Source organism: Camelina sativa, chromosome 11 (assembly GCF_030686135.1).
Source record: "Camelina sativa cultivar CO46 ecotype springtype chromosome 11, ASM3068613v1".
Classification (NCBI taxonomy): Eukaryota; Viridiplantae; Streptophyta; class Magnoliopsida; order Brassicales; family Brassicaceae; genus Camelina; species Camelina sativa.
Window position 1 is genome coordinate 34007412 of NC_141890.1, and position 26539 is coordinate 34033950.

The window sequence follows — 26539 nt, forward strand, 5'->3', positions numbered from 1 at the left end:
CCGTGTAGTTAGAGGGAGTTAGCATGGGACATTGAATCGATGGTGGAGTAAACTCCTTCGGCCGTGCTGAGCTTTCGTCTGCAATAACTCGGGGACGACGGCTGTATGTACGTATGATCTTCGTCTTGGTTCTTCACAGGTCACAGGTTCCAGGTTCCTAAATAACCTAGCGCTCTGATACCAAATAAAGTTTCTTAAACACACTTAGTTTTGTATAAAGAATAACTCTCTTTATTATGTTTAGAAAATAACTCAGAACTAAACAACTCACAAACTCTCTTTGTGTTTCGATATCGTTTGATACAACCCATCAAACATATTTATAGGGAACTTAACTTAGCTTTCTATTCCTATTTTGATAATGGAAAACTACTCTTTTCCTAATCCTAAATAGAACTTTTCCTTTTCTCTTAACCCAACTTGGTTAAGGAAATTCTTAGGCTGAACCTTATAGAAGCTTACACAACAGGCTCTATCTTTCAAGTCTAGATTTATCTCAGCGATACCTAAAATTTGATGATTGTGAATCAAGGAACAAAGTTACCCTCTAGAAAATTAATTACATATAAACTTATCACCATCACACAAAAATTAATTAAAAAAAATTAAGTTGCTTCATCCAATTGCAGCTTATTTTTGGGCAGAAGTTTAAAAACAATTGTAAAAAAGAAGAACATGTTAAGCCTTCGACGTCTGTTCTTACGCTTTCTCCAGTGGTGAATCCACCAATCAAATTTGAATCAAACATTGAGGCTGAGGTGTCTCCTCTGTGCACAAATTTGCTATTGCTTCTACTGTAAATGTTTGCTTCAAATGGGCTTATTTGGCCTGAACAAGAAACTGGGCCCTTATTGGTGTGTAGCCCATACATAATCCGGGTTGTGTAGTCTGCAAGGGTAAACCGACATAAGCTCTAGGGTTTCACTATAAAAGGGAAACTATGGTTGAAGAAACAATACATGTGCTAACACAGACATAGAAGAAGCTGGTGGTACCTTGGTGGCGGCTGTAGGACACATCGCAGGGCAGATGCAGAGACACAGGGCGTAGTGCAGAGAGCATTTTCAGGGCGTCGTAGTTGGAGCTTGAAGCTGTGCGTAGAACCATGATAAATGAGCAAAAGCTTGGCTGGGGTTGAAGGGCTGAGAGCCGGGCATAACCTTGTCTAGGTTTAAGGTGTCTTCAGGACACTCTGATGAGAGACGAAGGTGGAGATGCTTCTTTGGGTTTCTGGAGGTGTTTTAGTGTTATACATGGAGGGAAAAGCTGAACCAGAAACAAAGAGAGGGGAAGAAGAAAAGCTAGATCTATTATGTATTTTCTTCTTTAGGTTTCTTTGTAGTTGCTCTCTACGCTTGAATATGAAACACTGTGTGTAAACCTTGAGTGATTGATAGTGGATGTTTGTGGGTGAAGGTTCCCACACGAGATGTACCCTCTGCATGAGGGGAACTCGTTAAATCTCTGTGTTATGTTTATGTTATGTTATTGATCTGTGAAGTAGACGAGGAGTAGGGGCAGAGTCGCGGTATGCGGTTTATTACAGAGGTGAATCGTGGTCTGCGATTCTCAACAAGTGGTATCAGAGCTTGGGCTCAGGATTTCACAGACTCAGACATGGCGTTGTAAACACACAATGAGGATCCATAGACTGTTGTAGAAGACTCAAAGGTTAAATCAATTATGGGGTTGGTTTAAGGTGGAGTTATCTGCAGTGTTTGATTCAGGTTCATGGCTGTGAAAGGTGAATCAAAGCATCATCCAAAAGGCTCAAACTTGTCAAATTAGGAATTCAGTTTCCGCTGCGATCACAGGGTAATTGTGATGTTCTGTTTTGAAGCTTCTGAATACTCAAAACTGTTTCAGTTTAGGGAATCTAGACACTAGGAGAACACAAGGATGTAGACGTCTTCAACAATTGAAAAGTCAGTTTTTGGTTGTTGAAATTCTATGTAGTGGTGTTTGGGAATTGGTTGAAGGTACAACTATAGGAGTCATGGATTTACTAAGGGACACCTTCAGAGGTGAATCTGTGTGTAAGAGGGTTGTTAGGTCAACAAGTTGTGTCGAAGATTCAGATGAGTATGAAGATGGACTAGGCAATTTATGTTGAAGTTGTCAGAATTGAGAGATATTGGGTGAATGGTTAAGTCTCAGGAATGGATCAAGTTGTCAGAGATTTGAAAGGACTACAATCTAGGTAGGTTTACAGAGAATGAGAATGCAGAGAGTACCAATAGTCATAGTTGCAGTCAATGAGATTTTCTTTGTCAAGGTGGAGTTTGCTGTTCAAGGTGACTTAAAATCTCTAGAAGACTGTTGTAGACGTTGCGGGACTGTGCAAGAGTTCGCAAGTAAGTGCAAGAATCTACAAGGCTGGCGCAAGGTGACTGGGGTTAGGTTTTGCATTGAGAAGAGAATCAGAAAATAATTTTTTTTTTAATTTGCCTGTTTGCATCTACAGAGATGATCTGGTGGATGAATCTTTTGACGGTATCACTTGCAAGAAATTTAAGTGTTTTGTTGGCATTTAATAAGGAAGCATGTGAGTATAAGGAGAAGATTCAAGTAGATCTATGTTGGTTAAAGATGCATGTTATGATAGACAAGACCAGTAGAAGGCTAGTGGGTATAATAGCATCATTAAGTTTCTCAGGAAAGTCACTTACATGGAGGTTAAGTGAGGATTCATCAATGGTGAAAACATGTCAAATTGTATTGATGAATGGTGAGAAAATGTATGATGCTGGTACCAAGTCTCTTCTTGGCAAGGTCTGCAAAAGTGAAGAACTGTTGCAGGGTTATGTTACAGCAGGTGTGACTTCAAGGATTATAGATTGAAGCACTAAAGGTTATTACAGGGTGACTAGCAAAGGTTCAAAAGCTGTTGGTCGGACATCCGTTTTAACATGAGGTTGAGCAAGAGTTTGTATTTTCAGATCATACAGGCTGGGTTCATAAGCAGATGGTTAAACAGATGGGATGTAAACTCAATCTCAGGAGTAATGCATTGAGTTGAGATTGTTTACATGATGAATCAGGGATTGTTTCAGGTTTGAAGCATGTATGATTCATGTGTTCTGCATGGGATTCAGGAGAGTTTGGTTCAAGCTCAGTGCACATGAGGAGAATCAAAGGTCGACCAAGTGAATCAAGTTGCAGACAGATACATATGATATACAATCATGATTACAGGTCTGTGGTGTTTATCAGAAACCATGGAAAAGGTTGTGATGATTTGTGATGAGAGGTTGATATATCAGGCTTTACTTATTCTAAAGATTTTCAAGAACAAAGTTCTACAAGTCAGGTGTTACGTGTGGGTGAATCAGAAGTTCTGGTTCTAGGTGGAGCTGTTGTGAGGAACAGGGGAATCAAGTAAAGGTCTTCATAAGTGTTTCTAATACCAGGAGAAACAAGGTTGAAGAAGATGATTCGTGTAAGGAGCTACACAACCTTGTTGGGACAGCTGAAGAGCATCGTAAGTGATTCAGAGAAGCTGTCAAGAACAAGGGTGAAGTTGTATGGCTTCACAGACTGAAATTTCAGAAAGTTCGAATGTAGTGACAGTCATGAGACAGTCTAAGAATTCGATAGGTGCTGAGAATTTCATAGCAATGTTAGCGGATGGCATTGTAGGACACAAAAGAACAGTCAATGTTGGTTGTGTTCTGTATTGATTATCAATGAATCAAGGTTGTGAGGGTTTCTTCAGATGTCGGATTCAGTGGTCAGAGTTCGTCTACAAGCGGGATTACAATCATAAAGAGAAGAAAGCTTGAGGGAGAGTCGTAAATCTCTTGAAGTTCTAAAGATGAAGTTGAAAATTCCTAAGGTTAACGAAGATACATATCATTGGAAGTTGCAGGTTCTACAGAGAAGGAAAGTTTTGTTTATTCTTCTCAGGAAAGAATCAACACAAAGGGGATTTTGTGAAATGGACCAAATGAAGCAAAATGTGAAGTTTGTTGTAAATGTTTGCTTCATATGGACTTATTTGGTCTGAACTAGAAATTGGGCCCATATTGGTGTGTAGCCCATACATGATCCGGGTTGTGTAGTCTACAAGGGTAAACCGACATAAGCTCTAGGGTTTCACTATAAAAGGGAAATTAGGGTTGAAGAAACAATACATGTGCTAACGCAGACACAGAAGAAGCTGGTGGTACCTTGGTGGCGGTTGTAGGGCACAGCGCAGGGCGCTGTGCAGGGCAGATGCAGAGACGCAGGGCGTAGTGTAGATAGCATGCGCAGGGCGTAGTGTAGATAGCATGCGCAGGGCGTCGTACATGGGGCTTGAAGCTGTGCGCAGAACCATGATATAGGAGTAGAAGCTTGGCTGGGGTCGAAGGGCTGAGAGCTGGGCATAACCTTGTCTAGGTTTAAGGTGTCTTTAGGACACTCTGATGAGAGACGAAGGAGCAACTGCTTCTTTGGGATTCTGGAGGTGTTTCAGGGTTATACATGAAGGTGAGAGCTGAACCAGAAATAAAGAGAGGGGAAGAAGAAAAGCTAGATCTATTATGTATTTTCTTCGTCAGGTTTCTTTGTAGTTGCTCTCTATGCTTGTATATGAAACATTGTGTGTAAAACTTAAGTGATTTATAGTGGATGTTTGTGGGAGAAGCTTCCCACACGAGATGTACCCTCTGCATGAGGGGAACTCGTTAAATCTCTGTGTTATGTTTATGTTATGTTATTGATTTGTGAAGTAGACGAGGAGTAGGGGCAGAGTCGCGGTATGCGGTTCACTACAGAGGTGAATCAGGGTCTGCGATTCTCAACAGCTTCTTATTGTGGATGATGACAAAATAGATTTACCTTTAAACAGAGTGTCTTTAACAATTCTTGAAGGTACCAAAAGATTTACATCCTCTATGATTTTTATGTCCATTTTTGGAGACACAGGGCTTACTCCATTTCTTTGGTTATAATACCTTGCGAGAAATCGGTTGCTTTTTTCAATATCCGTTGTTGAACTGGAGCTTAACCCGTCGTGGATGTAATCGTCGGTAGGTTGAGTTTCATTTGTACACAAGCTAGGAACAGGTTCAGTGGGTGCATAGATTAGACTAAAGCCGTATTTGAGCACCTCACAGTTTGTAACTTTTCATGTCCCATCAGTCACTTCAAATTGAAGAGAAGATTCCAACGGAAAACATCCTTTATTATTTTCCACTCCTCCTCTATAATGTTTCTTGACATGCAACCAACTCGTGTAGCCGATAAATACATGACCAAACTCAATCGTTCTTGGCTCTTCCCTTCCATGTTCAATCCATACTCCCATAATGCAACTAAACTGGATAAGAGATTCAACTTCTTCTTTGAACTTACAGTTACATCTAACTAATAAGCGACTATACTGAGGTTTGTAGTCCGTAAATGAAACTACAACACAAAGAGCTATCCCAATAAGCCCATGTTCACTCCAATGTCGAGGCATTTTAGGCTCTAAAACTGATCCAACAGACCGGTGATTGAATCATGCAGGTACTTGCCACCCATGATAACAAACTCTGATCAAAGCATCGAGAACAAAGCTCTGCAAATTTTGGTATAAACAAAGGATCATAAGTAAGCAGGGAAAGTGTTATTACTCTTTAGGGTAAATGAAGAGAAAACCTCGTCGTAGCGGGATAATGCATTTGACATCACCTGAATTTTCCACTGAGCATAGGATGCAATAATATTTTCTGCATTTTGATCAAGTTTGGTACAATTACTAAAAAGGAATGTAGAGTGTCAATGCTCTGTTTGCGCCAACATAAGAGCTAAGGGGTTCTCAATATTTTCCAATGAAATGCAGCCGTGTGCGGCTAACCATTGAAGATTTGGTGGAAGCATAGGAACATAAACGAGCTTCTTACAATACTTCAAGTCAAGCCATTTTAGATGGAAGAGATCACGGATGCTGCTAGGCAATTTTATGAATTCGTTTTTGCTTAGACATAGACTTCGTAGTGATGATAATCCATAAAATCCGCGTGGCCATTCGCACATATCGCAGTGTGACCATGAAGAAGTTTGGCCTAGATTAACACTAACGCGATGCAAAATACATGCATCTCTTTTATGGCTGTTCCATCTAATAGTAAAGTCTTCAAATGCTTCAAATTCTGTTTAATCTCTGAAAAACTTTTAAGACTTCAACAACCAGAGAGTATTAGTTCTTGAATAGCTTTTAGATGTCCGATACTATCTGGGAGACTCGATAGCTTTTTGCAGTCTTTCAATATCAAAGTGATTAGTCTTTGGAGTTTCCTTGTTGAGGGAAGTCCCTTTATCGATGTGCCATCCAAGTATAATTCTTCTAGATTCTCTGAAATGAAACTGAATTCATTAAGATTTGAGGAGCCGCTAAGGATGGGTGTTTTCAGAGAGACCAAGTTCATTTGTGGAAGAGTCTCGAGGCTCGTGCTGAAGACAATCTCAAAACAAGAAGATTTGTGCTCTTAAAGAGCTTATTAAGCTAGAGATATAAGATAGCTCATTAGGAGCTTTATTGTGCAAAGAAACTAAAGAAAGAGGAAAGAGAGATTAGGTTGTCACCAAGAGCAAACAGTATTAGAATTGATATTTCATAAGATTGAAGAGGGAAGAGTTGTTTTGAGACAACTCTCAAAGTTACATTTCTTAGAGTCATTACACATCTCACTTGGGAAACCCTAGTTATATGGGCTTTAAGACTAGTAATGGATCATACTATTGGGCTTTGTGGCTTGCTCCAAATGGCGTGACAGTCTAGTCGAAATGTCGAACTTGCCCGGTCATAAATCAAATGACCAACTAAATTAAGTTTGATGTTGCTATTATTCAGTTTTACTGTTACAAAACAACCATACCTTTGTGTGTACACAAGGGCGGACCCACGTTGGCGTAAACTGGGGCAGTTGCCACCCAGAGCCGGTCAAAGCTACAAGCTGGTGAAGCATGTGCTTGCGGCCCGGTTTTACATATTTTTGTCAAAAAAACTCTTTTAGTTCTATAGGTGGAGGAGTGCTAGGTGGAGGAGTGCTAGATGGCAGGTTTGATTCTCAGACTTGCTAAAAGAGTTAAAACATTTTTTTTGGATATAAATTAAGTCTTTTTTATGTTTTGGGCTTGTGGCCTTCTAATTGTTAGCGACGACTCTGTTGCCACCGTCAAAGTTTTAATAGTTAGTGTTATTTATTACCTTTTCAATTTATGCCCCTGTTAAAAAAAACATCTATGCCCCCACTACTTTACTTTTTTAAATCCAAGTCTCATAAACATATAAATTTTACAAAGCCCAATTCATTTTATTACTATTAGAAGCCCATTTAGTTAAAAAAAAATAAGTATTACAATCCCATTTCGTTTTGTTACACTAAAAACTAAAGGGGTGTTTGCAAAACTAGACCCCTAACTTGAGTCAATTGCAAAACTAACCACCTCCTTTTCTCTCTCCAACATTTGCTACTTTCTCCCAATTAAATCCTTATGTGTTCATTGTATTCACAAAAATGCCATTATTTATGATTTATTTGATTTTTTTGCGAAAATGTTTATTACATCTATATCCTCATCTTCTTCTTTTATTTACGGTTGTGCCACCACCATCAATTTTCCAACAACCATGAACAACCAAATTTGAAGCTCTTAATGCTTCAACAACCCGAATTTGTGAGCTTAAATAACACCCAATGCTCTGAGAACTTCATTTTCTTCCATCTCCTCTCCATTTTAATCCAAGAACATTTGCAAGTGCGTTCATTTTGTTATATGTCGTGATTCTTGGATAGTGATTAAATTGCTGTTGGGTTTCTTCTATGGTGACTAAAGACGACGTTCTCGGTGCTTGACATTGCGAAACAACCACCGATAAAGTTAATTTCCAGTAGATTTCGTGATTTTTCTTGATTTTTTTGCGAAATTAGACTTCATTTGTTAGTCAAACCGTCATAATATCATGTAAAGTCTACTATGTGGTCAGTTTTGCAAGTAAAAATTTATCGAGTTTCAAGCCCGTAGACTGAAATTTCAGTCTCCTTAATTTCATTTGAAAACAAAAAAAATATGGTTCAGACTGCATTATAATCTTAAGATGTACTTTTAGAACTGACCAAATTCTTGACTTTTTAGTTACGACTGCCGGACGAAGTCTTCTTACCATAATAAAAGAGTAGACTTCTATTTTGGCTATTTTTGGGGTTGACCAAAATATAAAAACATTGACTGGAATATTATTGATTTAAAATAAATTAGTTGACTGCAAAAGAAGTCTACTAATTAAATAAATTAAAATGTTGGTCAACCCCAAAAATGACCACTTCAGACTGCAAACGAAGTCAACGTGTCTCGAGACTTCGTTTGAAGTCTACTTGGGGAAAGTCAAACTTGGTCAATTGCAAAACTAACCACGACGAAGTCTACTTTTTTTAGTTGACAGATAGATGAAGTCTACTGTGTAACTAGAAGTCTACAGCAAAGTCAATGGTTTGGTCAATTGCAAAAATAGCCATAGTAGACTGTAATCGAAGTTAACTTGTTGAACTGTCCTTTGAAGTCAACTCGGTTTTATGAATTTAATTACAAAACTGACAAAAAAATTAACAAAGGAAGACCACAAAAGAAGTCAACTAACCTAGTACACTTCGTTTGCGGTCTGCTTTGTTAAATTGTAATTGCAAAAATAGACCACAAAGTAGACTTCGAGTTATTTTCTCTGCGTAGAGGCTTGTTGATGTCTACTCGTTTGACATCAACATGAAGTCGACAAAATTTGAAAACCAATTTATTGCAAATTGGTGAATAATTTTTAAGATTTTTTTGTTGTATTCTTTGATATATGTTATGTACTTACCTCTGTTTGTTTTTTACATGATTATATATTATACATATGGATAAATCAAGTTTTTGGTTTTCTTAGGCAGTTAGGTCATTAACTTAGACTTATTTTCGAAGTCAACGTGTTGGAGTTCTGTGTGAAGTATGTATAATTGAAAAAGTCTTTAATTGAAAATATATAAAGAATTGTTTTGATTTTTTAGTTCAAAGATGAAACGGCGGCGAAGATGAAGCGGCGGGGCTGAAGAGATAAGCGGAAGAGATAAGAGGAAGAGATTGATGACAAGAATATGAGCAAGACGGAATTAGAGATAATTATAGTTGTTATAATATGAGTAAAATAATAATTATTATAATAATCCCGGTTTTAGAAAACCAATTCCGGTTTATTTGAACCAATACCAAAAAATATAAAGAAACCGATTAAAACCGGATCCCACCTATTAATTACAGACTTTCGCGCTTATCGGCCAATTAAACAAAAAGAAATTACCGCCAACTAACGTCAAATCAATTTAAACCTTGTAATGATTATATCAATGACTTCTCTGGCAGACTTCTGCACGAGAAACTGAACCGTCTGCAAATCAATCAAATCAATTTAATATTTGTAATGATTATGCTGAAGACTTATTAGGAAGACTTCTTCCTGGGAAACTAAACTGTAATTTAAACTGCAAATCAATCTAATCAACCAAATTAATACATCGTTAACGACGATGAACTCAACATCCGACGCAGCATTAATAAATATCGTTGATGTTACGAAAGAATAACATTTCTACAAACTTCGCAACATGTGATGAGCTTTTTTTTGTGTCTCCTCCAGCTTCTTCAAGATAATTTACAGATAATTAAGGAAACCAGATGATTTCCTTATGTCACCCCAAAGGCTCCTGCTTCGAATGGAAGCCATCACTTTGCATTGAGTTGAATGACAACACCTGGTACAAATCAAGGAAACCAAAGTCAAGGTCAGGTAAAACTAACAGCACGGGTACACGAACCTAACCAAAACCCATTGAAAAAATGACATGAAAATGACTAAACCTACTCAACTATTAGGAAGCTATTATTCTTAGGCTCTTTGTACTCTTAATAGACTAATCTTTTCAGGGACAAAAGTTTCTAAAAATATAGAATTCTACAATTATAAGTATGAAGTGAAGTGATATATAAACTTTCTAAGAATTACCCAAGCGTGAATGATTTCAGTCTCCAACACTACAAGAAAAACTGGCTAAAGCCACAAAATATTTTGTAACTATGCCTTATATGTCATAGCTATTTTGTTTCGTGGCTATTTGCGGAAATATAGCCTCAAAATTGCAACAACAGTGTTTATAGCTAATATCTACGAATTTGCGACATTTTTTTTTTGTCTAATTATTCTGATTAGACACGAATAACCACAAAATTTGTTGTGGCTATCTCAAATTTTTTATTTAAAAAAATAAAAAATAATTTATTATAATAATTAAATAAATAATAAAATAAAAAAACAAATTAAAATCTCAATTATTTACAAATATATTCTGGGTAATTCTCTTCCACTGTCACTGCTCCACCGCCCCATCACCCCCATCACATATCCTAATGACTCTGCACACAAAATCAGCTTCTTCTCCGTCTCTTCTTCATTCTTCTCTATTGCTACTCCATCACTTCCATCTCGGCCTTCACCACATCCTGTTTAATCTTCTCATCCACCTGTAAAATTAAAGACAAGAACAAGCTTTGGTAAAAAATCTGACTTCAAGCAATTAAATCATAAAAGTCCAAATAAAAGTTGAAATCAAACTCGAAAAAGAAAGAACTAAGCTTTATCCAACGAACTACCCAATAACAATTCTCAGATCCAAATAAGAAAACCCATGTAGAACCCAAATTCAACCAACATAAAACTAAAAACCTATATTAGGTAGGTAGATATGAAAACAAAACTTTTGGGATTAGATTTGAATATGAATGAAGGCCAGAGCTGGAGGGAGATTCATAGAGTCACATTTGCAGAACTTCTTCAATGAAAAAAACAAGAGAGAAAAAAGAGTATAGATTGGAGTTGAGACACATCTGTTTTTAGATCTACTTTTTTTTTTTTTTTTTGGAGAGCCGAGATATATTTGAGAGAGAGGCAAGTAAAATAAAAAAGAATCTAGGGTTTTCATATTTATCTTTGTAAGCCATGAAATATTTTGTGGGTATATGTTGCTGAATTTTCGAGAGTAACAATATCAGAATTTTTGAGAGAGAAATTTTGGAGAGAGAGAGAGAGAGATCACATAAAAACTAGGGTTGACTTACAGAGAGAAGTATATGTATGGTTAAATACTCCGGTTAGGTTAAAATCAAGAAATCAATACGCATTCAGTTAGGTTCAGATATCGGTTTGATTAAATTATCGGTAAAATTAAGATAATATAATATAAATGGTTGATGGGATAACAAAGTTAACCACCAATAGTATACGGAGAAGTCTAATTAAGCAAACCCTAAATCAAATAATTTTAGCCTAATCAACTTTTTTTTGTTTAATTTGACTCGTTTATATGTAAAATTATATTATTTTAATGCAGAAAGTCTATGTGGTTATTATTTGATCAATAGGTTTATCAAATTATTTTTTATAATTTTTTTAAATAAAATTTAAAATATAATTAAGGAGTAGACATAAAATGACGTCTACAAATTGAAATCTTAACAAAATTTAAATTAATGTGGATTACAAATTGACGTCAACAAATTGAAATCTTAACAAAATTTTCGAAATTTAGTTATTAAAAATAATTATATTGTGTACTTGGATATAAATTCTTAGTTTTTGAAATTCTGATTGGTTTATATATTTTTTTGAAAAATATTTAGTAAATTTCGTCCATAATTTATTAGAGAAAGAAAATATTTTTTTTTTAATTATTTTCTAGATTTTTTATATTTGATCTTTCAACGTTTTTTTAATTAATTAATAAAGCTTAATTAAGTTTTTCTATATTTGATGTTTTATATTTGATCGAGATTTAACGTATGGTTACAACTCATATAATTTATAACCTATCAAATAATCAAATAATTAATCTTATAACCTATATTAGGTTGTGTACTTAATAATCAAATAATTAATCCTATTCAGTGTACTTCTATTTTATTATATAGGTGATTATCAATATACATCTTCATCTATCGGTTTCAACTGAAAAATATCGAGTGCATCGATAAGCAAAATTATTCACTGTATTCCTCGGATTAGCTTTTTACTTACTTTTCAACGGTCAAATGTTGATTATAAAATTAAGTAAAAAGTCAAATCTTATTATTAATTTTTTAAAAAAGGTAAGTCCAATGAACAGAAGAAACCCCGCTGAAAACTAAATTTGAAATGATCACATAACCATGCATGTGTTTAAAATTTGCAGCGACTCAGAGTTAGTAGAAATGATTGTTGCGGATGTGCGTGAGAAGATGGATCCAGCGGGTACTGTCGGGATCTACTCGAGGTTGCTCGATATGGAAAACTTGCTTTGCAAGCAATCTCATGCCATCCATCGCCTCGGGATCTGGGGTATGCCCGGTATAGGCAAGACTGCCATTGCTCTTGCGGCTTACCACCAGATGTCTCACGAGTTTGTTACTTCTTGCTTAGTTGAAGACAAGACAGAACCGACACTAAAGCAAGCCGATTTGTCGAAGGTCTACGAGGGAAGAGAGTTCTTGTTGTTCTTGATGATGTGCGCAGTGCGATGGGCGCAGAGTCTTTCCTTGGTGGACTTGGTTTTATTGTTCCTGGAAGCGTGATAATCATAACATCCCGAGATAAACAAGTTCTTTACCAGTGTGAGGTGAATGATGTATACGAAGTTCCGAGGTTGAACATTATGGAGGCTCTACGGCTATTCTCCCCATCCGCGTTCGGGGAAGAAGAACCAAGCGATGATAAACTAATGGAGTTGTCAAACAAGGTCGTTGAATATAATAATGGAAACCCTAAAGCTCTGTGCTTCTACGGCACTGAGCTGAAGCACAAGGAACGAGATAAATTAGAGGAGACTTTCCAAGAGATCAAGCAATCCCCACCAAAGGAGATTATGAATTTGTTCAAGAGCAGCTGTGATGCGCTTAGCGACAATGAGAGGAGCATCTTCTTGGACATTGCTTGTTTCTTTAATGGTGAAAAAGTGGATCAAGTCATGCCAATACTTGAAGGTTGTGGTTTCTTTCCACACGTTGGAATCGACCGTCTAGTCGAACAGTCTCTATTGACGATATCAAAGAATAAGAAACTGAAGATACACAATTTGATCCAGGACATCGCTCAAGAAATCGTCAACCGAGAAACAAAACAGATTGGAAGGCGCAGCAGACTCTGGGATCGTTCAAGCATCAAATCATTACTAGACTACAATGAGTTTAAGGAACTACTGAATTACTGATCATATATGTTAATAGTATTTTTAGATAAGGGTGGCTAGTTGGACAATTAGGCCTAAGAATTCAGAAATTCGAGGAATTGTTACTAGCCGGACCAAATTAAAATCCACTTTGGTTTGAAAGTGTCTAATTTTGGTATATATTGTCTGGTCCAAATCGGTTTGTTTAAACCTCGGAAACATTCGGATCCTCATGTGTTTATTTTTTCCTAGGCCACTCAAGTTATTGAAGGGATATTTCTTGACACAAAAAACTTAACCGTTGATGTTAACCCTATGGCGTTTGAGAATATGTATAACCTTAAGACTGTTGAAGATTTACAGTTCAAGCTCTGAAACTGCTCAAGAGTTCCGTCTCCCTAAAGGACTTCATTCTTTGCCTGATGAGCTCAGGCTACTTCACTGGGAAAGATATCCATTACCATTGTTGCCTCAAGATTTCAATCCTAGCCACCTTGTTGAAATCAATATGCCTTATAGTCAGCTTCGGAATCTCGGGCTAGTAACCAAGGTTAGGCTAAATTCCAAGAATCCTCTGTGTTTTGTTCTTACACTACGTTAGTCTTTATGGGTTTACTCATTATGTGTCTTTGTTGGACAGAGTCTAGCAAAGTTGAGGATAATAAATCTTAGCCACTCTCAGCAACTTGTTGAAGTTGATGAACTCTCAGAAGCTAGTAGCCTTGAGCGAATTGATTTTCAAGGCTGCTCAAGTTTGGAGAACATCCCAAACACTGGTCGGCTAAAGAATCTTAAGTTTATGAATCTCTCTGGTTGCACAAGAATAAAACATATAGAGATAGTAGAGAAAATAAAAGGATTGAATCAAGAAGGCGGCTTAAGAGAAACGAGACCTGGATCAATGGTGTTTGATCTCCACGTTATTGAAGCTGGAACCTGAAGATAACAAATCAGAACTATTTACTACATTGACGAGTACTGAGCTGCTCAGAATTTCAAGCTTCATCCCAGATGTGTCTGAAGGAAGTAAAGGATTTTTAATTTAAACAAAAACAGTCACTGCAAAAATACGCTACATAGAGATTCAAACTCAGATCAGGGTCTAGTGGCATTTGACTGAAACCAAGGGAAATACATTTGTTCAATATTTGGCTTTGGTCCATTCAGATTGTCAATCTTGCTCTGTTTTGTTTCCGTGGAGGAGAAGCTATTAATTCTTGCTATATCGAGTACTATTAACAGCTAAATTCCCAACGATCAAAATGATTTAGTGAATTCCTCATTAATATAACATATCGGACGAAAGATTAAACATATAGTTAAGCCTCGCCTCCGAATCGATAAGCCAATTTTGCGGGAAATCTTGCACGTTAAGCAATCCGTTGTTCTCTGTTCAAAATAAGCTCTTTTTGTTGCTCATATACTTCCTCTAGAAGTGATAAATGTCAATACACATTGGGATGCTGGCCAACAGAAATTAAATCAGTACCCGAAGGACCATGTTTCTTTAGAACCAAGATGCAAAGCCTGTAGTTTATAGTATAACCTCGACAAAGAAAGAACACAATCAAAAAGATAATATTAAAAAATTGATTGATTGTCAAGTAAGATAAGAAAACACAATGTTTTTGGGCAACATGTAACGAAAACTTGGAGGAACCTTGACCGCACCCAAAAGAATCTAAATGGCTTCTTTCGCTATAGTGATGTCAGAGACGCTACTTATCGAATTCCAGGTTTGCCTTTTAAAAATTTGCAGCAATGATGGTTCTTTTACTTCTAAGGGCAGTAATGATCACTTGGGCTGTGAAAACTGCCATGGGATTTAAAGTTGTTCATGAATTTCAATTTCTGCGGATGAATGAAAAGGTTCCTCCAAGTTTAGATGGTGCCACTTCCGCTGCTCAGCGCTGCATGTACAAACGTAAATAGTCAATTTTTGTATACACCCTGTTTTAACCTAACGTGAACAATAAGCAACTCAAAGCAATGAATACTCTCAGAAGTCAGAATGCAGACTTTGTAAGGATTCTTCTCCAAATATAATTTGAGCATAATGATCTAATGGATTACGATGCATAATTTAAATTGACGAACCCTACAAAAATCAAAATTCCTTCAATAGTTTGGCTAGGATTAGTTGAACTTTATAAAACTATTTTAATTGAATACTCCTAAGACATTTACACTTTTACTTAAACTTAGAATATATAAAAGATATGTTCAACTCTAGTCTGAACTCCGGTATTCTACTAGTCTCATAGTTTATTTCTAATTTTAGCATCTAAATGTTCTTGGAAGACATTACATTCCGATTTTGAAACTCTTTTTCTAATTATGAGAGAGAATTTTCATCTTATTATTCCAACTTACTCATCACTAATATTTCCGAAATATATTAGAAAATATACTTTGTTATAAAACAAAAAAAAAAAGAAATATATGATAAAAGATTAAAAAATCGAATACTAACTTTAAAACTTGGATTTAACTTTTAAAATTTGGACAATTTCACGATCAAGACTATGCATGATGCGATCAACAAAAACCAAAGGTTTCAGACAAAATCGTTGAGTGAGTTTTAGGTTAGAACTGAATGAGTTTATAGAATGTCTAGATGAGATTAACGAAGTGGTTGGATTAAAAACAATTAAGATAATTGATCGTTGAATTTGGAAAGTTTAGTTGCCATCTTCGTACAGTACATCCTTTGTAAATTAGTAATAATATTGTAATACTTATTTACTGTGAGATTTATTTAAATAGTTTTATGACTTAGAATTTTACATTAACATTCTAAAAACAGTTGGAAAGATTTGATCTAAATAAATAAATGTTTAGGATACTTGAACATTTCCATATGTAGAAAAAAAATCTTTTGATGATAAATAAATAGATGAATTCAGATATGAAATAATACACATAAATTTAAATGAATGATTAATGATTTTAGTTATTGCATTTGGACAACCTATTATGAGACTATCCAAATGACGTTTTATGAAAAAGAGTATTTTATTTTTTTTGTGATTCTTGCTATTACTATTATATACAAATCTATATAAAAGGTAAGAATGTTTTTCCATTTCTTTTTTATTTTTTTATAACCAAGGAAAATATAAAAAAAAAATTATTTAATATTAAATAGTACTGGTTTAATTTTACTCTTACGTAGTGAGTGAAGACAATATACACTACTAAAAAGATTCCAATTAAGAATGCTTATTTAATATATATTAATATTAATAATCAAGTATATACTGAAAAGATTCCAATTAGTTTGGTCGTTGTTAATTAATTACAAAAATGAAACGACAAAACGGCAAAGTTTAAGAAATGGCATACAATTATCGCTTAGTTATCCTCTTCCAGTGGAGGCTAACTCGGTTTCTCTATCTATAAAATCATTGGTATTCAATAAAAAAAGAAGGTTAGGTTGATGGTTTATATGAGATTGAATGAATCTGTATGATATTAATTTTTGAAATTGGTATCAACATGGGCTTTTATAGTGCATCAAAATAAATGTTACAAAAATTTCTGGAATGGTTTAGTACTCAGTATAGTAATACGCATGATCACAGCCGGCGCTGAACTTTTGTGGGTGGGAAGGTCAAATAGACCTTATTTTTATAACTACTTTAAAAAAAATTGATTAACAAAGAATAAGAGGGGCTGGGATTCAAACCTGGAAGAAGGCATTAAAAACCAACTACTTTTACCAACAAACCAAGAGAACTTCTCAGAAAAAGGTCGATTAATAATTACTAGTGGAACATCTAATTTGAAATGACATTATGATGAATGCTCTCTAAATGTGGATGTAGAAGAAAGAGGGTGAAGTTTGATGATAAAATTGCTAGGGAGAAGTTTAGTAGAGTGATTATACGAAATAATCTTCCTTTTCTTGTGGTTGAATATGAGGAGCTTAGAGATTATCATAGTTTTTAAACCTAGATTATAAGTGTTATACTAGAAACACGGCTGCAGCTGATGTTGTCAAAACTTGGGAAAAATAAAAACTGAGATGAAGATCTGAGCTGGAAAAAATACCTAGTAGGATATGTCTGACTCCTGATTGTTGGACTACTGTTTATGGAGATGGATATATAGTTGTGACTGCACACTATATTAATCCAAAATGGATATTGCGTAGCAAAATTCTGTCGTTTTATGATATACTTCTTCCTCACACTGGTGATGCTTTAGCTAGTAAGATTCATAAATGCTTAAAAGAGTGGGGGATAAAGAAAAATGTGTTTAGTTTGACTCTGGATAATGCTACAGCTAATGGAACATTGTAAGACATATTAAAGGATAGACTTAATTTAGATAATGATTTGCTATGTAAAGGAGAATTTTTTCATGTGAGATGTTGTGCACACGTCTTAAATCTTATTGTCCAAGATGGTTTATTTGTTATTATTGGTGCATTGACTATAAGATTAGAGAAAGTATAAAGTATTTAAAAGGCTCAAAGTCTAGACGTATAGCATTTGGAGAATGCGTAAAGCATGATGGTGAAGTTCTTTTGTCTTTGGATGTTCGACATCGATGGAATTCAACTTACATAATGCTAGAGAAAGTTTTAAAGTATGAGCGTGCTTTAAATAGGTTTAAAATGTTTGACAAACACTACAAACATTGTCCCTCTATTCAAGATTGGAAGAGAGCAAAAGCCATGGATATTCTTAGCATTCCGATAACCACTGTAACTGTTGAGTCTTCCTTCAGTATTGGAGCTCATTTGATTAAGAAATACAGAAGCCGTCTTCTTCCAAGTAACGTGCAAGCTTTGTTATGCACCCGTTTTTGGATACATGATTACAAGGTGGATGGAGAAGGTAAACAATACTATACTTTATCAATTTGCTTTACTTGGATTAGTTTATATTACTGATATATTCTCTTACAATTTGTAGATGACAATGGCAAGATAATTAGTATTTGATCAGATCCAAATTTTGTGGGAGAACATTCTGTTGATACTTCCTTCCCTACAAGACCATAGATTTGAAACCACCACCATTCAGAGGTTCTCTAGTCTTTCTTTTGTTTGAGTTTAGAATGTTGTTGTCTTGTCTTTCTCTTGTCATTTTGTTGACTTAGAATGTTTGAGTTTTGTTTCATGTGTAGAGCTTGATTTCAGATGGAGATGGTGAGAAAACATTGAGGGAAACAATGGTGTCAAAGACATCTTAGAAGAAGATTTTAGAAGACAACTTAAGACAATGATGTTATTTTTTGGATTATTACTTTTTAAATTTTTTGGTTTTCAAAATCTAAATAGAGACATATATCATGTTTATCAATAACAGTTTATGTATAAAATTATACAAGCTTTGATGATTTTTGTAAAATTATATATAGTCTGATGATGATACAAAGTGGATCAACTCATTTAACCAATTAACCATTAAGCTAAATGGGTTGTGGTTTGATCCAAACCATTTGCTAAATGAGTTGGGTTGAATCATTATCCATTAAATACTAAAACTCAATTATTATGAGTTGATTTAGTTTGGTTTAACCAATTTGACACCCCTAACAAAACTAATTGCAACAAAATTAGGAACTTCAAAGTAAAATGTAATGAGCCAAACTCCAACCGGAAAACACAAGTATGAAGCTTTCTTCTTTATCGGAACTATCCAGCGAGTTCTTGAGATGGGTTTACATCTTATCGTAAGACTCTCGCTGGGAGGGTTTGTTATAATGCCATCTGAGCTCATTTCCCTTGTTATTTGGGGCAGAGTGAGAGGAGTGATCTATGTATCAATTCTTACAAAACTCATGTTATTAAATATAGTTTTCTTTTTGTTATCTAATTTTCCAAAATTATTACTGTCACTATTATTATTATATAGTTACCTTAACTTTATATTGCGTTTTTAATATGAATGTATATTAATTTTTGTATTTTTTCTGCCAACTAGAATTTCAAAGCGCTGATCTTTATCCAAAATCCTAACGACTTCAGAAAACACACTCAACGTGTCGTCCATGGCTTTCCTCTCTCTGCCACCTCCTCTGTTTCTTTCCCTATCAATTTTCCTCTCTTCACTATCATACTCTTCCTCAGTCGCTACAATTTCTTCTTTGACTCTGCTGGCTCTTACTCTTGCTCAAAAAAAAAGGTAAGCTCTTAATTTCTTTCATTATGGGATTCTGTCACAGTTTAGATGCCGCTTCAATAAAAATTATAATCATCTTGGTTCATTATGGGATATTTTTTTCCTTTTTTTTTTTTTAGTTGAAGAGAAATGGATCTTGGAGGTTTGGTATCTGGATTGGTCTCATCTTCAGTTTATCTTATGACCAGACCTATCTTTCTCTGCATACACGCATGTGTGTTTTGTCTTAGAACAGCTCTTGTTACAACCTTTGTCTCTACTGATATGGTGACTTCCGCAATCTGGTTCAACTTAAGTATGTTGTGGAGAGCTGTGTGGGGCACAATCTGGGGATCTATTCTCCTCTTTACGTTCCCGATTCGCTTCTTCGCTTCTATACCAAGGGAAAGACTGGTTCGTTTCAGTTTCCAAACCTTTTTCTTAAATCTTTGATTGATTTAGAAAAAAAAAAATGGTTATTCACTTTGATTGAACGTAACATGCAAGATTTGGTAATGATCCTAGACATCTATATATGCGAAATTCGATTATATTAGCAATCTTTTGATTGATGATCCTTAAGATTAGGCAAACTTTGATCGTCTCACTACTAATCTTTGATTGATTGTTAATTAAAAAAATTCACATTTGAATGAATCCGCTTCGAGAGTCATGCGAATTTCGATAAGAAAATTGAGGGTTTTGAGTTGTTTTTTTACGGTAGCTTTTTGAGAAGTCCATAAGGATTGCGTACATTCCAATATTGAGCAAGATGTTTTGTATTACTGAAAAATTATGATCCTTTGTATTTACAGCTTGAACAGAGTCTTTATGAGTTGCGGTATGAGCTAGAGAGTCTTGAATGGAATAGAAAAGAAATAGAGGAGACTCTCCGAGAAGCAATAAAAGAATATCGAATCATGGAACGCGACTTAGATGAACTAGAAGATGAACATGATGAAGCCATTTCAAAAATAGAGAAGCTAGAGGCCGAGGTACAAAAACTGCTTTAAATCAACTTGTTGCATAACCAATATATACATATGTTCTAAACATTTGGGTTGTGACAGCTGCAAGAACTAAAGGAAGAAAATCTTCAACTTAAGGAAGGTACTGGAAAAGACTATCATTGGAGCAAGAAAGGTAAAGTTAAACCCAAGGAAGAACCAAGTGAAATCCGTAATATACCGAAACCAAAGAATATCCCTTATGATTTAAAGGGAAAAGCCGAGTTTACATCAGTTAAATCACCTCTTTACCCATTTGCAAAATCGACAATTCCAAAAGACGAAGAATTAACACCAAGAGTCCTTGGTTTAGAGAGGAACATTGCGGTTTCGAGAAGCATATTCAGCGCGATGCTCGCAGTCGTGGTGGGTATAGTAATGTATAAAGCCAAAGAACAAGAACTGTGTACTCCACTCATAGGTGCACTTTTCACCGTGGTTGGTATCTCTTTGATAAGTGTGGTTCAATTTTTCTCTACGGTTACGGATAAACCGGCTTTAGATGCAGTTGCTCTTATGAGTCTCAATTGGTTTATCGTCGGTACTCTTACTTACCCCACTCTACCAAGAGTTGCGCGAATTGTGGTCCCACGAGTCTTTAGCACCGCTGGCTCTGTCTACACTTTGCTCCGTGGTGGCTCAGTCCCCACGCCACCTGAGCTTGTGAACTATGTTGGTTAAGCAAAATCTTTGTAATACTTCATTTTCCTTTCTTTCGTCAATAATGTAAATAATAAAATATTATTAGTCATTTACCGGCCAAAGCGGACTGCACCGGAATAGGTTTAGGATTAGCGACCATACCGGGGGCACGGGACATGTATTCTTGAATTTTTTCATACTTTTTATCCGATTTAACCTTAATGGGTAATAGAAAAAAATTACTCGCATTCGATCTTTAAATAACGGATATTCGAAAAAACAGATATACGAATATCCGTTAAAAAATAGTTAATTTTTGAAATATTTGATTTTTTACTTTTATCTAGAAAAATGAATATTGGATAAAAACTTTTTGTCAATAATCGCAATAATAATTTTATATTCTGAGATTTGAAAAAGAAAAAATTTGTATACAACATATAGTTCTAAAAATTATAAAATTACAAACTTTAAAATAAAAGTAATATATAATTCAATTGGACATCGTATATATCATTTCAGTTAGGCTAAGTTGAACTTAGGCTTTAACTTTAACTCTATAATATATTTATAAATTAATAATAAATAATAATAATACAAAATATTAAAGAGTATTAACGGGTCGGATAACAAAACAAATAAAGGGACGAGTAACAAGAGGATATTGAAAACTAAACTAATACTCTATACTCGTCCTTCACTCATGAATAATATAACTATAATACCCTTTACTCGACTCTAAAACTACGGGTACCTTTTTTCGGGACGGATACAAGATAAATAACGGATCGAATACGGATAACGGATATTAGTGCCTAGACCTAAGATGCATCCAAACCAGGATTGATACCAAATCCACGTGGTAGTCACAGATTACGTCACGTGATGGTAGTTAACCTAGTTTTAGGACGCCGGCCGGAAAAAATAATGTAATGTCATGTCATGTGAGTGAGACACGCGTAGATAAATAATTGGTCTGTCGTTTTGATTAAATACTCAGCAAATGGAGGCTAAAGTATTCTCTCGATATTTGATAAAAAGACCCAAAAAAAAAATCAGAGAAAGTTTTTTTTGCCAGATTTGGTAACTGTTTCTTCTTCTCTTTCATCTTTCTTTTTTTCTCCAATGAGAGAGATGGGTTAAAAAAAGTTATCGGTAGTTTCGGATTCGCTTGGTGCAAGTCGGGAACTGATTGGCTGACACCGACATGTGTCTTGTCGTCATGGTTAGTTTGTCAGCTCCCGCCTTGCATCAACTGAATCGGAGTCCAAGGTGAAAATATAAAGGATCCGAATATTAGATCTGACTCGATCTTAATCTTACGGTAGGATCTTGAAATATTTGTTGAACGTTGCGTGATTCGTTTGATTTATAGTATTGGGTTTTATTCCAAATCCATAATATTTTAGTACTTTTCTCCTCAAAGATTTAGTCTTTTTGTTTTGTTTTGAGGACTTCGGAAATTATAGGATCTAGGGTTTTGGAGCTATATAGATCTTAACATGTTTAATGGGTGATTGAATTTAGATTTCAACAGTTTCTGATGGTTTATGGTTTATGTGGTTTTTGAGCTTTTTTTTTTAGGGTTTAATTATGTTGGTTCTACGGTTGCTACGTTATTGATGATGAGATTTGATTGTGATCAATTCAATTTCTTTATAGGTAAAAAAGGTATATAATTGAATCCGATGTATTAAATTTGTTTGGTAAAGTTTTGTCCTTAAGTTTTTGGTTCGGTTATATAGAAGTTGACCATGCTTGCTTACAATACCGTTCAATTATGTCAAATCGGGTTATATGGGTGATCGGCTGATAATGATGAATTGAATTTGGTTAATGTGTGATCTTAATACAATTAGATTGGGCCGAAGAGAAATGGAGAAAGGTATTCTTGCAGATGCAAATTTCTTCTCTCAATATCCTAATATAAGCTTTTTGTTTGTTGCCTAACCTTATTTCTTATGCATTTTTGTGTTTACTTTTTGATAACGATAGTCAATACTTCTCAATAACAAAGAACAGAGAAAACAGAACAATAACTTTTAATTGATAATAATGAAGCAACGGTAAACGCAAATTCATCTTCTCACTTTGCAAGAGTCTCCAACAGAGATCCGTAAAGCTCGCATGTGTTTGAGTCCGGTCCGATCCAGTCCAAAATATTTTCGAGCCTATATTTTAAAGTACGAATATGATCCTAACAGGGTTACAAGGCTTTTCGGGCTTATCTTACAAATCAATAATTTAGACTTATAAGTCTTAAAAATCATTGTTTAAAGATGAGTGTTTAAAGATGCACAGTAAAACAAATCAATCAAAATTCTAATAACTCATCTTTATTCACTACAACCAACTTAATTTAAAAGGAAAATTTTTAAACTAAATAAAATTTTATACTTTAACCAAATAAAACAATGTATCTTATTATATAAACCATGGTTCTCAAAGTTAGTAACTCACTAGATCGTGACACGTGTTAGTTTTAACGATTAGAGATCAAAATTAAAAATTCACCAGATCGTGACACGTGTCAATTTTAACGATTAAATATCATAGTAATTCATCATATTGTGACACGTGTCAATTTTAACGATCAGAAATCACAATTTTAAAGGTTGGTAAAAGAAAGCGTAAGATAATTGTAATCTTACTATATTTAAAAAAACAACTAAGATAAATATACTCTGTGCCATCCATATCAAAGTTTCACTGTTACAAAAGATTCTCAACCACTACATGGTAAAATAAATAAACTATGTGTCATTCATATTTGGTCGTATAATTATTCTATATAACCTAACATATTAAATTTTATATCTTTGTTTGCACAAAAAAATAAATAAATAAATTTTATGTCTCTATGGTTAGCCAATTTCGGACATTGAGTACTGCAACAAGATTTGTGAAGGAACATGCGAAGAAAACGAAAATCATGAAGAACCGATTAAACGAATTTTTTTATTATATTAAAACTTTAATTTACTATATAAAGTAGGATTTTCAAATTAGCTATTAACATGATCATGACACGTGTCAAGTACACTGATGAGATGTTGACACATGTCAAAAAATATTATTTTTCAAAACAGATAATTAAGAAGATAACATCAAATCTAAATAAAATTTACATATTTATATCTAAAAAAAATTCTAAATCAAAAAAAAAATTAACAAAACTAATCTATTTTCCATTGTACGTTACTTATATTATACATGTTTTCTCAATAAGATTTTGACATGTATAAACAAAAATGTAATTCACTAACCATGTATATTATTAGCTTATTAATAAATAAATAGTGAATAACAAATTTATAAAGAATAACATAAGTTATGTCAAAAGAATTATTATTTTTCAAACATAATAGGACATCTAATTAAGAAAAAAACATTATATCTACATGACATTACATGTTTTTATCGAAATCTTTGATTTTTGATTTTTTTTTTCTTATATAATTTTGTCGATCTATTGCATGGGTTTTTGATTTGTGCGGGTTTTTCAATGGAAGCTATCAGATGCAATAAAATTGAAGTATATAAGCCCGCTAATTTAATCAAGAATGGAGACACTGATGGAGGTTCCAAAAGTGATTCTACAGTTAGTAGCATTATAAGTTCGGAAGATAAGTCGGTGGTTGATGTTTTTGGTCAAAATTTAGATTGTCTTTTCTGAATAATGTTGATGATTCCGGTATTGACAAGAGCTGCTTGATCGAGTAATTGAGAAGCAGTTTCAAATTTGGGAAATTGGAACGGTATACCATTTTAAAATTGGTTTCAAACCGGATTTATGTGGTTTTCTATTGAATTAGGTTCGCAAAACCGTTTAAACCAGATATATAGAGAAATACATGAGAATTTTTTATTCGAGTAAAAATAAGTTGAGAATTTATGATTCGAGAATATTTGAGACGAGATCATAGCTTTAAGTTGTTTTGGTACAATTGGATATTTCTGAAGAGTAAATAGGTCGTTGATCCTTAACGTGATTATGACATATGTCATATTTTGGATTGTACATAAAGTTTTTATTTCGTATATCTGAATCATCTAAGACTTATATATACCATCCTGATTATAATTTTCAACTTTTTATTATTATATTACATTAATTTTTTTTTCAATTTTTTTAACTTTATTGGGTTAGTCATAAAATCATTGTAATCGAGTAGATAATTTTCACCAGTTGTTCATCCAAAATATCTTTGGAGTAAAAAATACTTTATGGTTAAAGAAATTATGTCACAAAACAATTTTAGTAATTATAAGAACTATAATTATGCCAAAATGAAAGTAAAGCAACATAAAATTTGTTTAATTTTTTTAGAAGACATTTTATAGGTGGTGATAAAGAGCATATTTTAACAATATAATAATTTTGGGTGTAAGAACATATTTTTAATGGTAAAACATAGAGTAAAATTATACGTGGTTACTTATTAAATGTTGCTTTGATGAATTTGTTGCATGTAAAATATTTTGTAAATAAGTTGTGAAACATTTTTGAAATTTGACAATAATAATATTTGTAATGATGAGTATTTGACAAAAGTTTTAGTGGGATATAATTTAGCTTTAGATTATTGTAATAATTGTTATAATATATTAAAAATATATAAACATAAATAAATGTATGAAGTAACTTAAATTCTTTATAAATTTACTTTAAGAAATAATTTTTTTTATATATTTTCAAAAAATTGTTTAAGGTTTATGATTTATTTTCATCAACAATTTTTAAACCCGCACATCGTACGGGCCTTATCTAGTAATTCATATAAAGTATCACAGATAAAAATTTTAAAAGTATTAAGCAAGGTTATTAAGTAAATAGACAAACTAGGATTAGAGTTTTAAACTTTATTTACAATAAATCATTAATCAAATATTGCAATCTAATAAAAAATATTAACAAAAAAGTACAAATATATTTGTTAAAGGACTTTTTGGGTTAGTACGAGCCCGGTCGGGCTCCAAATTCTCTTATAGTCCAAATGGGCTGAGCCCGAAAAACCCGGTTTTTTATGAACATATATATTTAAACCCGAATCTGGTATTTTTCAGGATCGGACCGGACCAGCCCACGGACTTTAGCCCTAATTGACATACCTACTCATCATACATATTGACAGTTTACCACCGAATAAAAGGACATGTATTGCCTTTTTCATCTTTTCTTTTGTCTTTTAAAGATTTTGTTGGATCTAAAAATATCAAATACAAGAATGAAAAACGGGAAAATGTAGAAAAAATTATGCACTTACCAAATATCTAACTTCTTTTTATTTTTTTTCAAATACATTATGAATTTTTGTTGATTTTCTAAAACGATCACCAACTTCCTAAGTTGATTTTGTCATAAAACATGATTTTGAGTTGTTACACGCAACAATTTGTAACCATATTCTATATATAGGACAAAGTCATGTTCTAAAATACGATATTTACATAGAGAACATTTAAAACCCAATTTATATATATATATACATTTATCATATATTATTGTGTGAAACTAAATAAGCAGAAATAATGAAATGACGTTCAAACCAAACAATACATTGAACATTCCAATTACGTT

The 26539-nt window shown here is 34.0% G+C and overlaps 1 protein-coding gene and 1 pseudogene across 1 annotated transcript; both read left to right on the forward strand.

The window, feature by feature from the left end:
- The first annotated feature begins 1530 nt into the window (after positions 1–1530).
- LOC104724888 (disease resistance protein ADR2-like) lies at positions 1531–15128 on the forward strand (annotated as a pseudogene).
- Positions 15129–19181: 4053 nt separating this feature from the next.
- On the forward strand, positions 19182–21067 carry LOC104724889 (uncharacterized). Its single transcript, XM_010443454.3, has 4 exons — positions 19182–19333; positions 19450–19723; positions 20125–20304; positions 20380–21067. The coding sequence occupies exons 2-4, from the start codon at positions 19460–19462 to the stop codon at positions 20995–20997; spliced, it is 1062 nt and encodes a 353-aa protein (XP_010441756.1). The 5' UTR covers positions 19182–19333; positions 19450–19459; the 3' UTR covers positions 20998–21067.
- The last annotated feature ends 5472 nt before the right edge of the window (positions 21068–26539 follow it).